The sequence below is a fragment of the Lacerta agilis genome, chromosome 10 (assembly GCF_009819535.1).
Source record: "Lacerta agilis isolate rLacAgi1 chromosome 10, rLacAgi1.pri, whole genome shotgun sequence".
NCBI lineage: Eukaryota > Metazoa > Chordata > Lepidosauria > Squamata > Lacertidae > Lacerta > Lacerta agilis.
The window spans coordinates 48,056,955-48,069,171 of NC_046321.1; the positions used below are offsets into that span (position 1 = coordinate 48,056,955).

Genomic DNA, 12,217 nt, shown 5'->3' on the forward strand with positions numbered 1-12,217 from the left:
CACACAGTCATACCTCGGGTTACGGCCGCTTCAGGGTGCGCCGAACCCGGAAGTACCAGAACGGGTTACTTCCGGGTTCAGTGCTTCGCGCATGCGCAGACGTGGTGCTGCGGGTTACGAATGTGCCTCCCGCACGGATCGTGTTCGCAACCCAAGCGTCCACCGTATAAAAAATATGAACTATGTTTTTATGTACACACAAATGAAAACGCTGGAAGGGGAACAGCATACCTTTTCTTCCATTCCTTTTAGGATTAAATATTTTTTTTAAAAAAATGCAAATTGTCAAAACTTAATTCAGAAGTATTTTGTTTAATTTCAGTTTACAAAAGGCTATTTAGTTTTACAACATAACAAAAAACTACCCTAAGCACATTTGTAGATTTACTCCACCATTACTATTGTATATACGTAGCCAGCTTTGGTAATGGGACATGTCACTTTGTTAAGCATGTTCTAATGTATACTGCATACATGGAATGTACATCTGCACTGAAATTCAGAAGTGACCATAACAATACCTCAAACATGTTTTCGCCTTCTTGAGGAATTTACTTAAATGTTAATAATAATAAAATAGATTACTACGAAGGAAGAATTCTGCTGTCAAGTGTGCAGATGCTGATGGGAAATCAATTTTTAAATAGTTTCCAATTTACATATGGACAAACCCAAGCTGATCTTACGGCTCTTCAAATTCGTGCCTGACTGTGTCGTATTCTGCAATGAAGTGCTTAAGTTCTTCAATACATCTCTCACCAATCTCGTGCAAATTCTGTCTCAAGGAAAACTGGATGGGTTTTTCTAACGCAGGGTCTTTTTCAATCAGCATTTTCACTACAGCACCAAAGGTTTCGCAATCCTGTCTGTACACCTAGAAATGATTTTTTGAAAAAATAATTCATGAAATACAGCAATATTGTGTATGCCATCAAATGCAAACAGCACCCTTCAGCTCTCTATATTGGACAAACAGGCCAAACCCTACGCCAAAGGATAAATGGACATAAACTGGATATCAGGAATCACAAGACCAGTAGGAGATCTTCCAGGACATTCTATACAAGATCTCAAAGTAGCTGTCTTACTGCAAAGGAATTTCAGAAATAGACTAGAAAAAGAAGTTGCTGAATTGCAACTAATCACCAAACTTAAAACCATGGAGAGACCTGGTCTGAACATCTCATTATACACGACAAAGCTATTTTTAGCCATCTCACCCCTTGAGTTTTCCTGTAAGACCAATTGCAGTCGTTAACAGGTTTTCCACACCTATCAGCCAATCACCCATTCCCACCACCCTTCTGAGTAATACCCCTCCCCACTCCCTCACTCTATATAAGGGTCTGGTGACTTCTGTTTCAGTTTATCTGAAAGCTCATACCAAGAACAAACTTAGTTGGTCTCTAAGGGGCTACTGGAAGGAATTTTTTTTTAATTTTGTTTTGGCAAAATTAATGCATCCTCCACACTAAAGAACAGTAGGCTAACTGGTACAACAGACTTTCTCCAGAAAAGTACAGAACTTTATCTCAATTTCCAAAAACTGGCAGCTGTCATTCTGTGCCCTTTCCCCTAAGGTAGGAGTAATGGCTGGAGTTTCCCCAAAGATCTCTCAAACAGTACAACTTAATGATAAAATTAAAAGTATTTTCCCATTACATACAGAAAATCACAGCATCAGACTAAAACCCAAGATACTGATTTGTAATTTTCAAAGACCTGAGAAAACAAAAGGCTAACGTCTAGGCATCAGCATCGGACAGGCCACTTTGAGGACTTCTCTGGTTATTACCTGCAGCTTAACTTCTGAAGACAGAAAAGGGCTCCCAAAGAGTGTCATAGTTTGGTGGGAGAATAATCTCCATCTAGCTACCTAGGGCCCAGCAAAAAAAAGGCAAATACTGATAATAAGTCACACGGAGAAAGAGACCAGCAACCACTGAAGAGATCTGAACTGGTGAGAGATTTCCTATAGCTGTTTCCAGTCTGCAACCCTGCAACTGTATTTTGAACTAATAAGTTCCCAAACTTGGAGAAGTCATGATGTGCAACACATTGCAATAGCTTAATATGAAGGTTTCCAGATCATGCACAAACCTGTACCCAGGAGCAGCCAATTAAGTCCATGGCACAGAAGCTGCTTAGGCCTCCTGTGACAAGTTGTATCTCAGAACCTGGGCTGCAAACTTGATCCTTCAGAAGTAATGCAAATACATCTCCCTGGCCAGATAAACCCACAGTCAAACTCTGGGTGGTCAGGATTTAGTTTGTTTATTGGCCTTCATCCTGTCTGATTCACTACTTGTCCATTTCCAGAAACACCACGTCTCAACTATCCCACCTGCTTACTATTGAGGCATACAACAGAATTTGAATATGTAAAATGGGAATGCATGCAATCTGCATGTATTTAGTACAGCAGTTGAATTTATTTGACCTGGTTAAAAAAATAAAAAGAACATAGTTCTGCAGAAACTGTGGGCTGAATGGAAGGTGATTTCAGATTAAGAACATGTTGCGCTGACTAGTCCTCTTAAGTGCAAGTCCAACTTTCAAAACCTCTATAAAGACTGATCTGTATTACACACAAATAAAAGGTGCCCAGCCACAAAATGTTGCAATATACCCTGACACTGCCTAAAAACTCAAATGTTAGTCCCTGCTCTTTGCACACAGTTTCCTCCCTATTTTAGTACATGTAAAAAAAAGTGTGAGACAATGGAGTACAAGGCTTCTGTATGTAATTTGAGTGCTGGATTTGCCTGGGGAGAACTGATATTTGCTGCAAGCTGAGAGATGTGGAAGACTGGGATTAGGAATCCAAACCAGCTTCAGCTTCAGTTTCTCCTGACTTGCAATATTTAACTCTGATCTATATTTGCTCTACCTGCTTCAAGCTACTCTCAGCTCAAGCTGAAATGTGGAGGTCTGAAACATGGAGGGCAAAAGCAATGAATAACAGCAGGGTGGTTGGTAAGCCAGGGGTGGACAGACTTCAGGCTTCTGGGATCTACAAAGATCTAATTAGAGCTGGCTCTACAAGGCGAGTCATCTCCGTTGATTCTACTAAGATCCACCAACAGGAACCTGGCATAAAATACAAAACACTTTGAATTAAAGAATTCAGAGCCTGAACAGTGCAGCGTTCAGTGACAAGACAGCTTCACAGTTGTGACAGATATCATGAACTTGGGGTTGTTCAACACCACACCCAAGACCACCTCAGCCAGGGAAACAGGAAGGGTGGTGCACCAACAGCAGCCCTAATCTCTCCCTCTGGCCCAATACTAGGCATAGGCCTTCCACCCCCGCCCAGAAGAGAGGGGTTTCCTGGCCTTTATGTACCATCTCTCCAGTCGAGCTTTGTGCTGCACCAAGTACAGTACCTGAGTAGGTCAAATCTACTCTGTCTAGCTCATCCATCTATATTTTGGTAACACACCTTGCATGCACAAAAGTGTTTTTATGCTACCACGAAGCAATCACTGAGCCATCCGTTTAAAATGTTAATTAAACCGCTTCCAGTGATTTCCAAAGATTTTAAAAAGGACAAACCGCTTTACTGAAAACATTTCAAAATGCAACTACCGGTAGGGAGTAACAAACTTTTGACTGCAGGAAGGACCCCACCCTTCAATGGTTTATTTTAAAAGTAGCAAACTGACCAATGCTGTTTCCTAGTAAAATTTGCTTCTCTGTGAAAACAGGAAGGGTGTCGTTTATCTACAAACATTGTTTGCTTAGTATTGATTTGATAGCTAGAAATGCATTAATGATTCTGGTTTCAAGTTTATAGCCCCCTCATAGGAAGAAAATTTAATTTAGACTTCATCTAAAGGAGAACAAAGGTTAAGTGAGGGTGGGGTTTATTGTGCTTGTATGGAAACAAAAGCAGCCCATTTTTAGCAGAAATGCAATTTGCTGCTGAGAACGTATATTCATTCTAGCACGTATTCATGAGGCCTACCGCTACACATATGCCATAGAGACTTACAATGATTAGCTTTTAATATACTCTGTATTTTTCATTCCTAATTTCACATAGTCTTGACTCCACTTTAGGTGGTTAGAACTAAAAAGAGCAAAATACAAATGCAATGTTTGTGAAAGCTAGTCATTACTAATTTTCTGTAATGGACTGGATCATTTCCTTAATTTAAGGATTCAGAAGAGGCACCTGCATATGCTGAACAGTCTGGACTGGACTGTGCAAGAACTGGGGTGGAAGAGTGTCGTATTATTGTTCTAGAAGCGTAAATATCTGAGGTTTGCAGCTTCACTCCTATGATAAAGAGATTACATCACACTGTATAGACACCGAGAAGTTTCTGGTCTTTGTAGCTTTGGAATGGAAACAGTTTCTCACAAAATTAAAAGAAGCAATAACATCCAGTCATTTACATTCTTAGCTAGCAAAACTATGGAGCAAAACTATGAAATATAATTTTGTCCAGCAAAAGCAAGTGTGGTGCTAAGAAAACCAGGAATATTGCAAAAGCTTAATTTATAGAATGGAGTAGACTAGATCCAAAGTACATTGATTGAAAAGCAACTTCGAATCAACCACGGATTTATTTTTTGTCCATATTCTTTAATGTGAATGGAAATATTTTAAATTCATTTTATCAATGAAACTACTGAAAACGTTAAGTAATAGAAGTAGCCTTCAGCCCTTATTGTGCAAGTATTCCCTATGATTGAAGCAGCACATTCTCAAGAACGATCATTTTCATTGCAGTCTAAAAAAAGATGCGGCTTCCAAGCAGCTGCTGCTGCAGCTTCATAAAAACGAATACTCTGATCTAGATCTACATTGCTTTATTCTGTAGCTTGCTTTAAGAGCATCTGCACCAAATCTACACTTAACATTTAAACTCTCATTAGCTTGCTATGCTGCAAAAAGCCTGATCTGACGGCTGACAATCGGCTTTATTTTAAAAGATAAAATACCAGCTGGCAGAAACCACAGAAGCACATGGCAGCACCATGTTTGCCCCACTACAGCCACTCATTTAGTCATTTAAAAAATAATAATCTTTTAACCCTGAGAAGAGATGCAGCCTTCATGCAAGTACTTTGTTTTAAAGTACTTGCAGCCACCACGCAAGTCTCATTAAAAAGGATTTTTTCTTCTTATGGATTTTCAGGATTACATCCTAAATAAACTTAATAATGAAATAAACAATAATTACAAAGAATCACAAAGAGAACAACAACTCCCAGAGGTGAGGTTTACCTGTTCAATCTCCTTTGTCTTCGCTGCAATTGCCTTGGAACGACTAACATGCGGGCTGTCTTCAAACAATTCATTATTGTCTGGTATGCTGGCGCCAGTTTCTTCGTGCTGCTCTGCATATAACGGTTCTGAGGATGCAGCCTTTAAGACAGGTACAGTAATTTTATGCAGTTAATGTACAATCTGTGTAAGGGCAGGAATGAGAGAATATGGAAAACACGCAATTGACACAATGCAGCAAAAAGCCAGTGGAATCTAGGGTGCAAACAGACAAAAGAGTTATAGTCTTGTGCCTGCTATGCAGGACTGCTCTCAGCATTCTGGAGATATTTTCTCCTAGATAAATATCAGAGAAACCAGTTTTTCAGATGAAGATGGATTTCCAATCTGGATCTGATGCAGTGGGAACTGAGAAACAGTGTTAAGTTGAGAGGCTGCACATGGAATATGATAGCAAAGTCTCTCTTTGAAATTCCTTTACTGCAGAAAAGGAACAAGAATTTCAAAGTGTGAAACTGCTGAATCAGAACTATCAAGAAGTCTTGACTCACTATTCAGGCAATGGTTTCCAGACCCAAATCTGTACAACAGTGTAATTCCCAAAGGTAGTTATAGTATAAAGTTGGCAAATTAAGCCACTTAACTTAGGTCTATTGATTTCAATGGGTCTATTCTGAGTAGAACTTACTTGAAGACTGGTTACATGGCTCTGCTATTGGACAAGTTTGGAGTTTTGCTCAGTCACTAATTGGGACGTACATGAAAATTTAAGACAGCCAAAAATACTGCACAGTGGCAAATTATTATTTTTAACTTACTTCATAATCTGAAATTTCAGGTACGCTGCTTGTGTCTGCCTTCTCTGCTTTTTCAGCTGCCCACCTACTTGCAGCCTCTGCAAGCTCCTTTTCTGACAAGCGGCCACTTTTGTCCAAGGCCTGGTGAGAAAAAAGAAACCCCAGAGTGTGGCTGTTAGTGTAACAAACCTGCTGTACCTGGAATTGGGTGTGGAGAGGGGCAGCAAAATAGGACACGGCTGTGGGCAGCCTGAAGAAGTGCCACCCACCTTCAGCTTGCCCATAAAAAGCAAGTCTCAAGTGAGAGACTAGGGTGATGTCTACTGTTTCTAAGGACATTCCTCTTTGTGAGACTTTTACAGGTGAGCAGAGAATTTGTTTGGATCCTGGGTGAGAGTCCAGAAGGTGAGAGGGTGTGTCAGAAGGAAGATAAATATATGTAATAATAATACACCAACATCAAATGCACTTGAATACACAGAGAAGCTTAAAGGAGCAGTTTTAAAGAGCCATTACTTGCAAAATGTTACTGTTACAAAAACTAGCTTCTATATTAACACTCTAAAAAATAAAAATAAAAGGAAATTTACAGCTGAAGGGACTCTGTGAAAGATACAAAAGGCCCAATTTTTCAGAGATAAAACTATGCTTTTCAAGGACAACCCACGAGCAATAAATTAAATGTAACATATTAAATAATGGTTCAGTGTTGACATAGTATTCACAGTCTCCTGAACAGTTTATACTTGCATGTTCCTTCCCCTTATTACTCCTAGTTTTACTATTTATACCTCACCCATCTGGCTGGGTTTCCCCAGCCACTCTTGGGTGGCTTTCTGCATAATATAAGAACATATTGCTGACTATGGTTAATGCCAGCAAGTTGCCTTCATAACCAGAATTTGAAACCAGTTTCGGAAGCTGGTTTCAAATTCACATTAAGAGGGCAATCTCGGATAGCAAGATAAAGGTGTAAGGCAAACCAATGAAGGGAAGGACAAGAGTACAGGAGACATGGGAGGGACCAGGCCTCCTGCATGATCCATCTACTCATCATGTTTAGGAGACTGAGAACAGTACATTTTATTTATTTCAAAATTTATAAACTACTCTACATTTACAGAATGGTTGAGTGAGGTAGAGAAATAAAATATAAAAGAAAACCAATAACAAAAACAATATTTAAAACATAAAAAACAGCAAAAATTAAAAATGGCAGGGGGGGAACTAATTGAGGAAGACTTGGAAGAAAAGAAATGTTTTCAACAACTATTGAAATATTAAGCCTGCTTCATTTCAAATCCAACAGACTTGGATAAAAATCTCCACTTAAGAGCATTTGTTGAGGCCCTCTCCTGCAGAGTGCAGCAAACAGCTTGGTATAAAATGTGTGAGATTATATTTTAGCTATCCTAGTCCCAGGCTGTAGAGGGCTTTTGCCAACGCTTTGAACTTAAAACCACTGCAAAAGGATAGGACCAGGGAGAGAGCTTAATTAATCAAACTTTTGCACATCTGCTAAGACCTGTGAAGGAATTCACCCTCCCTTAGCACACCAACAAACTTACACCTTGAGAATCCACACTATAGACTTGTAGAAATATGAACTTTAAAAGGCAAAAACAAATGCAGGTCTCCCTAGTATTTGAAAGAAACCTAAAAGAGGCCAGGATGTAACGGAGACTTCCTGCATTCAATTTACTATCTTTTACTATTGAAGTCTACTAATGAATTCACCTTTGAAGGTGGCCCTGCTGCTGTTCCTGAGGGAGATACATCTCTTGATGTTTTCAAGGACTGAGAGGAGCTTTTCTCTTTACCTAAACGGACAACAACATAAATGTTTTATTAGTCATATGAAGAAAAGCATTTGAAAATGAAACTGTTACACAGCTGTGGGTTCTGTTTGAGTTATATGGTGATTAAACTGTCGAACAACTGTTTGATGACATCTCTCCTTCCTCAGTAAAAACCTGAAATGGATCTTCTCTCCATCCAAGCCCTTATAAGATTTTAGGGTGGGGCGAAAACAGAACTTTGGACCTCCACAGACTTAATTATCTAAAATACTGAAGACTTGTGTTGTTAATGTACATGATTGTTAAACATACGGTAAATTAATATTTCTGAATCACCTTTTCACCAGCTGGGTAATACAAGACCCACTTATGTGTGAGTAAGCCTTAATGAATTTGGTGAGACTTGCATCTGGCTAAACCAGCAGAGGAGTTTACGTTTAGGCATGCAAAGCAATTTCAGTGCAAACCCAAAGCAAATGAAGGATCTCAAATTTTCTCTTACTTGAGGCTTCCAGACTTTGAATGCTTTACTGTGATCACCTCCTCCGCTATCAAGTTATTCTTTAATGCAGCCTTTATAAATCACATGATCACACATAATAAAATACTAGCAAAATTGGTTGGTTCAATCTGCATAAACCCAACGCTTCCATGATTTACAGACATGTCCTTTTATCCTGTGCTGTTTTTGCACACGAGTCAGACAGACTTTACTCGTACCATGGGACTTCATCTTCCTTGCCTTCCCACTGCAGTCCCCTATGCACCAGCCCAAAATCTGTTCTAGAGAAAGGAAAGTGGGGGTCCCATTGTACGCATAGAAGTCTGCTCAATGCAACCTTCAATTCTGCCCACTGTGCTTCTATTTATGTGATATGTGATCTCTGCATCAGAAGAGGCGAGGGGAGGCAATTTTTGAGGAGCCTTTGTAATGATATAATACATGGCAACTGCAGAAGAAAGGTGGAACTGGGCAAAAATCAACTCGTGCCTTATTTTGGACTCATAGAAACTTATGGATCAAAGAGCCTTCTCAAAAAGTGCAGGGATGCAACTAACTACAAACCTTAGAGCGAGGGGCTGAGTTCCCTCAAGCACTTAGCATTGCGACCTTGTAAATGGGGAAGTCAGTGCCAGCTCACTAATGTTAGTTTCCATCCATCCTCTATTACCTGGTTGAGAAATATTTCTTTTAGGTAAAGATGACATACTTCTGCTATGCTGGGACTGGTGGTAGGCATAGGCTTTGCTTCTGTCAGGAGAGTAACTTCTGCTGCTGACGCTGGACCCAGATCTGCTGTGCGGGGAATCCCTTCTGCTGACCGGCGATTCCCTGAAGTAAGGAGAATCTCTCTTATGTGGGGATCGATCTCTCGCATAGTGAGGATAGACGGGTTTCCGGCGCATGCCGTCTCTCAGGTCCCTTTCAAAGTCCCATAAAAAGAAATTAAAATTACTTAATAAATGTCAAAATTCTAGGAGCACATAACTAAATATCTGAAGCAAGTACCCATCTTCTATTGAATCTTTCCTCCGAGACAAATCAGTTTATTATTATTTAGAACAGCGTTTCCTAAACTCCTACCCACTCAAACCTCTCTTGTACCTGCGTTACATTGACGATATTTTTATTATCTGGACACATGGTCAACAGACCCTGGACACCTTCCACCAGACATTCAATGACTTTCACCCCACCATCAACCTAACAATGAACCAATCTATGCAAGAAATACACTTTTTGGACACTACTATAAAAATACAGGATGGACACATAGACACCACCTTATACCGTAAACCAACTGACCGACAAACATATCTACATGCTTCTAGCTACCATCCCAAACATACCAAACAATCCATTGTATATAGCCAGGCCCTACGTTACAGCCGCATCTGTTCCAACTCTACAGACAGAGACTCTCACCTAAGAGATTTACAACAAACCTTTTTAGAACTTAAATATCCACCTGATGAAGTTAAACAACAGATCAACAGAGCCAGACTGATACCCAGAGAGAACTTGCTGCAAGACAGACCCAAAAAAGAAAATAACAGAACACCACTAGTAATCATATACAACTCCCAAATTAAAACAGTACAACGCATCATCAGAGATCTACAACCTCTCCTAGACAATGACAGTTCTCTTTCTCAAGCTCTGGGAGGAAGACCCTTCATCGCCTACAGACAGCCACCCAATCTCAAACAGCTCCTCACCCAAAATAATACAACAACAGGACTCAACATGGACACTGGTACCAGAGCCTGCAATAAACCCAGATGCCAACTTTGCTGCCACATAAACCCGGACAACACCATTACTGGCCCCAACAACATCAAACATACCATCTCAGGACTACTTAATTGCTCATCTTCCAACATTGTGTATGCAATCAAATGCCAACAGTGCCCTTCAGCTCTCTATATTGGACAAACAGGCCAAACCACACGCCAAAGGATAAATGGACATAAATTTGATGTCAGGAATCACAAGACAGAGAAACCAGTAGGAGAACACTTCAATCTCCCAGGACATTCTATAAAAGATCTCAAAGTAGCTGTCTTAATACAAAGAAATTTCAGAAATAGACTGGAAAGAGAAGTGGCTGAATTGCAACTAATCACCAAACTTAAAACCATGGAGAGACCTAGTCTGAACAAAGACATTGGATTCTTATCTAATTATACATGACAAAGCTATCTTTAGCCATCTCACCCCTTGCCTTTCCCTGCAAGACTGATCACCCATTCCCACCACCCTTCTGAGTAATACCCCTCCCCACTCCCTCATTATATTTAAGGATCTGGTGACTTCTGTTTCAGTGTATCTGAAGAAGTGTGCATGCACACAAAAGCTCATACCAAGAACAAACTTAGTTGGTCTCTAAGGTGCTACTGGAAAGAATTTTTTTTTTTGTTTTGACTATGGCAGACCAACACGGCTACCCACCTGTAACCAGTTTATTAGTGTTATCCGAGAAGGAAAAGCATCGGTGTAAAATACATGGTGATGGTTGCCAACTTGGATGGCATTAGAAGAGGATTAGATACATTTGTGGGAGTTGGGCTACCAATGGTGATTAGGAACGATGGCTATGCTCAACCTCCACTGCCAGAGGCAGCATGCCTCTGTGTATCAGTTGCTGGGGAAAACAAGTGGGAGAATGTTGTTGCATTGAAGTTCTGCTTGTAGGCTTCCCCATGGCATCTGGTTGGCCACTGGGAGAACAGGATGCTGGACCAGATGGGACTTTGATCAGATCCGGCAGAGCTCTTCCTCCAACTTCCTCTAATGTCTTATACATCTTTACTTGTGATTTTCTTCAGCTGAAAATTATTCTCAGTGAGCCAAGAGGCTGATTCAAGTGCAGTGTGCAGAGCGAAGAGATACAGTGCAGAAGACAGGATAAACACTCTGAATGGGCAGCCTGAGATGTAAGCACTGATCATTTGGTAGATCACATCTTCAGAGGTTTCTTCTCCATATTCACTTTACCATTCTAAGGATAAATAGCAACTTTCATTGGGTTGCAATGAATGCTGGTCCTATTCAGAGCAGACTGACTGAAATTAATGGACACAACTAACTTAGGTTTATTAATTTCAATGCCAGGGACGTGGGTGGCGCTGTGGTCTAAGCCACTGAGCCTCTTGGGCTTGCCAATTGGAAGGTCAGCAGTTTGAATCCCCATGATGGGGTGAGCTCCTGTTGCTCTGTCTCAGCTTCTGCCAATCTAGTGGTTCAAAAGCATGCCAGCGGAAGTAGATAAATGGGTACCGCTGTGGCAGGAAGGTAAATGGCGTTTCTGTGCGCTCTGGTTTCCATCACGATGTTCCATTGCTCCAGAAGTGGTTTAGTCATGCTGGCCACATGACCCGGAAAGCAGTCTGTGGACAAACACTGGCTCCCTCGGCCAGAAAGGAAGATGAGCGTCGCATCCCCATAGTCACCTTTGACTGGACTTAACCGTCTAGGACTCCTTTACCTTAACCTTAATAATTTCCATGGGTCTATTCAGAGTATAACTTAGCAGGATACAGCCCATGCTCTGTCATAGCTGCAAATCTTTCCTTTCAAACTCACGGATATTTTCACATTCTCACGTTGAAATAAACATTCATCTTCTCATATGGCTAAACTGACAACATAGATAAACATTTGACACATAGCTTGGTGTAGATTTGTTGGCTTCCAATAGGGCAGTCTAATGTATCCCTCCTAGAAATAAGGTACCTTGAGAAGAAACATGAAATTTTCATATCTTATAAGCTATGGGTCTCCAGCTGTTTTTGGACTACAACTCCCATCATCCCTAAGCTAGCAGGACCAGTGGTCAGGGATGATGGCAGTTGTAGTCCAACAACAGCTGGAGACCCAA

At 40.6% G+C, this 12,217-nt stretch overlaps 1 protein-coding gene across 4 annotated transcripts in view; it reads right to left on the bottom strand.

The window, feature by feature from the left end:
• Positions 1 to 354: 354 nt before the first annotated feature.
• PPHLN1 (periphilin 1) overlaps positions 355 to 12,217 on the bottom strand; it is a 28,386-nt gene continuing 16,523 nt past the window's right edge. For all 4 annotated transcript variants that reach the window (XM_033161778.1, XM_033161781.1, XM_033161777.1 and 1 more), the window contains 5 exons: positions 9,008 to 9,258; positions 7,774 to 7,856; positions 6,058 to 6,177; positions 5,240 to 5,380; positions 355 to 874 (listed from right to left, as the gene is read on the bottom strand). In XM_033161778.1, coding sequence (XP_033017669.1) covers positions 683 to 874; positions 5,240 to 5,380; positions 6,058 to 6,177; positions 7,774 to 7,856; positions 9,008 to 9,258 — 787 coding nt within the window. In that variant the 3' untranslated portion in view covers positions 355 to 682. The remainder of the gene's footprint in view (positions 875 to 5,239; positions 5,381 to 6,057; positions 6,178 to 7,773; positions 7,857 to 9,007; positions 9,259 to 12,217) is intronic.